Consider the following 2,500-nt stretch of genomic DNA (forward strand, 5'->3'; position numbering starts at 1 on the left):
ATTCTTACACAGGCTTTGATCATTACAATCCTGCACATCAAGCTATTTTTCAGTGACTCCTGACTTTTGCACTTCAGTCAGAGGACTGCAGGGATGTCAGTGCCTTTGTATTCTGAATCTTAGTCATTCTTAATCCCATTATTCTATGCAGAGAGCATGATAGTGTTGATGGTCTGGTAGGGAGTGCATGTCAGTCTTATATCGTCGGTGTCTCAGGGAACCGTGTGCGTGATTTTGTTCTCTGTCTGTTTCCATACATGTTGATCTATACAGAGTCCTGGAGCTGACTGACACAGTGAAGCACCTTAGCTATGCTGTATGGGCTGTATGGTGGAGCACCACACGGGCCTGATGGGCTGTATGGTGGAGCACCACACACCGGGCCTGAAGATGAAAGTCAGCCTTCAATGTCCTCTTTTTGTTACTTCTCCAAGCATATCCCTTCTAAACAGATTTCTGCAGTTCAACCAACTCTGAATTGTAGTTGATAAACATCAGTTATAATTCCCACGTTTTTATCTATCTATCTATCTATCTATCTATCTATCTATCTATCTATCTATCTATCTATCTATCTATAAATAGGCTACACTTACAACAGTTATCAATGCTTGGACTGTTTATTAAAGAGACTAGATAATGCATTTCCTGCAGAAAATCATCGATATGCTAACTAATTCTGTCTCTCTCTCTCTGTTTCGTTCTCTCCCTCCCTTTTTCTCTCCTTCTCCCTCTTGGTCTATCTTTCTTTCTCTCTCTCTTCTTTTCGCTCTCTCCCGAACTTCTCTCTCTCATTTTCCCTCCCTCCTCTCTCTCTCTCTCCCTCCCCCCAGACTGAAACCTGTCCTGTCTCTTGAGTCCTGGTGAAGAAGTGGACCGTGTCCACTGTGAGGACGAGAGACCGTCAGCAGACTCCATGTTCTCATTTGAAATAATAAAAGTGTTCATCATTTAATGTGGATGTGTGTTTGTTATTGGACTCATTCAATATTGTTTGGGAATCAAGAAAAATGTAGAAAAAGGGGGAAAATATAAAATGTAAAAGTAAAGTTAATGAATAGAGATTGATACTTTTTTTTATTTGACGTTTATGTCACTTTTGGCGAAGTTTTTCCGAGTATTTTCGGCGTTTTCCGGTGTTTTCGTGGCATTTTTTTCAACTTATTTCCACAGCTCCGGAAGCCACTATGTTGAGTTGTTGCTATGGTAACGTTAGTAACGGGCGCAGAGAGAGAGAGAGAGAGAGACTGGCTAACTCACAAACATAATATCACTAAGCTAACTGACAGTTTACTATGGCGTCGACAAACATCGACCCTTTATCAGTTGCGGAGCCTTCAGGAGTTGTTGAAGATGAGGAGGAGACGGAGGAAGAGGACCCAGCGGCAGCAGGAGAGTGGAGCCGGGACACTCAGGTTAGAAACTACGGTAATTTACCGGTTAGCTCGGCAGTTAACGTTGGCTAGGATTCTGAACGGCACGTAAACTGACCAACGTTCAACCGTTAGTAACAAACGGTAGTGGAGGTTTTAGGTTATTAACGTCAGTTAGCGTCCACTAAAAATTGTGTTTTGCGGCTGACAGACTCAGATTATTATTCTAAGTGTTTGACAACATTATGGGATGGATCCCTACAGAGATAGACCTTTTAGTTAAAGAGTAAGATCCTTTTAGTTTAACATGAAACAGCCCCTGAAATCACCCATCACCAAACTCCACCAGACTCCATGTAAATAATCAGGACTTTTAGCGTGTATAGAGCCAGCATATCTCCACCAGACTCCATGTAAATAATCAGGACTTTAGCGTGTATAGAGCCAGCATATCTCCACCAGACTCCATGTAAATAATCAGGACTTTTAGCGTGTATAGAGCCAGCATATCTCCACCAGACTCCATGTAAATAATCAGGACTTTTAGCGTGTATAGAGCCAGCATATCTCCACCAGACTCCATGTAAATAATCAGGACTTTTAGCGTGTATAGAGCCAGCATATCTCCACCAGACTCCGTGTAAATAATCAGGACTTTTAGCGTGTATAGAGCCAGCATATCTCCACCAGACTCCATGTAAATAATCAGGACTTTTAGCCAGTATAGAGCCAGCATATTTCCACGTGTAAATCTGTAAACTATGTGTTTATTTCAACCAAAACTAGAGTTGTGTTGGTTGGACAAGTGGTAAGACAAGCCAAATCGGCTTTTTCATACTTTTATTTTGTTTCTATCGACTTTGAATGAAGTGTATTTTATGGTAAAATTACTGATTATTTACATGGAGTCTGGTGGGTTTAGCAAACGCAATTTCGTGGCTGTTTTATGTTTTAAAATAAGGATCTTACTCTTTAACAGAAAGGTTGACCTCCTTAGAAATCATTTCCATAATGTTGTCAGACACCTTTTAGTTTAACATGAAATGGCCCTGAAATCACCATCACCAAACTCCCCAGACTCGTAAATAATCAGGACTTTTAGCGTGTATAGAGCCAGCATATCTCCA

At 41.0% G+C, this 2,500-nt stretch overlaps 1 protein-coding gene and 1 pseudogene across 1 annotated transcript in view; one reads left to right on the top strand and one right to left on the bottom strand.

Moving 5' to 3' along the window:
* The window catches only part of LOC114559547 (nuclear factor 7, brain-like), a 30,028-nt pseudogene that overhangs the window by 15,274 nt on the left and 12,254 nt on the right, over window positions 1–2,500 (bottom strand).
* The window catches only part of LOC114557227 (WD repeat-containing protein 88-like), a 43,060-nt gene continuing 41,855 nt past the window's right edge, over window positions 1,296–2,500 (top strand). Inside the window, exon 1 of the mRNA XM_028580642.1 lies at window positions 1,296–1,415. Coding sequence (XP_028436443.1) covers window positions 1,296–1,415 — 120 coding nt within the window. The remainder of the gene's footprint in view (window positions 1,416–2,500) is intronic.

This window comes from Perca flavescens, chromosome 1 (assembly GCF_004354835.1).
Source record: "Perca flavescens isolate YP-PL-M2 chromosome 1, PFLA_1.0, whole genome shotgun sequence".
NCBI classification, from domain to species: Eukaryota; Metazoa; Chordata; class Actinopteri; order Perciformes; family Percidae; genus Perca; species Perca flavescens.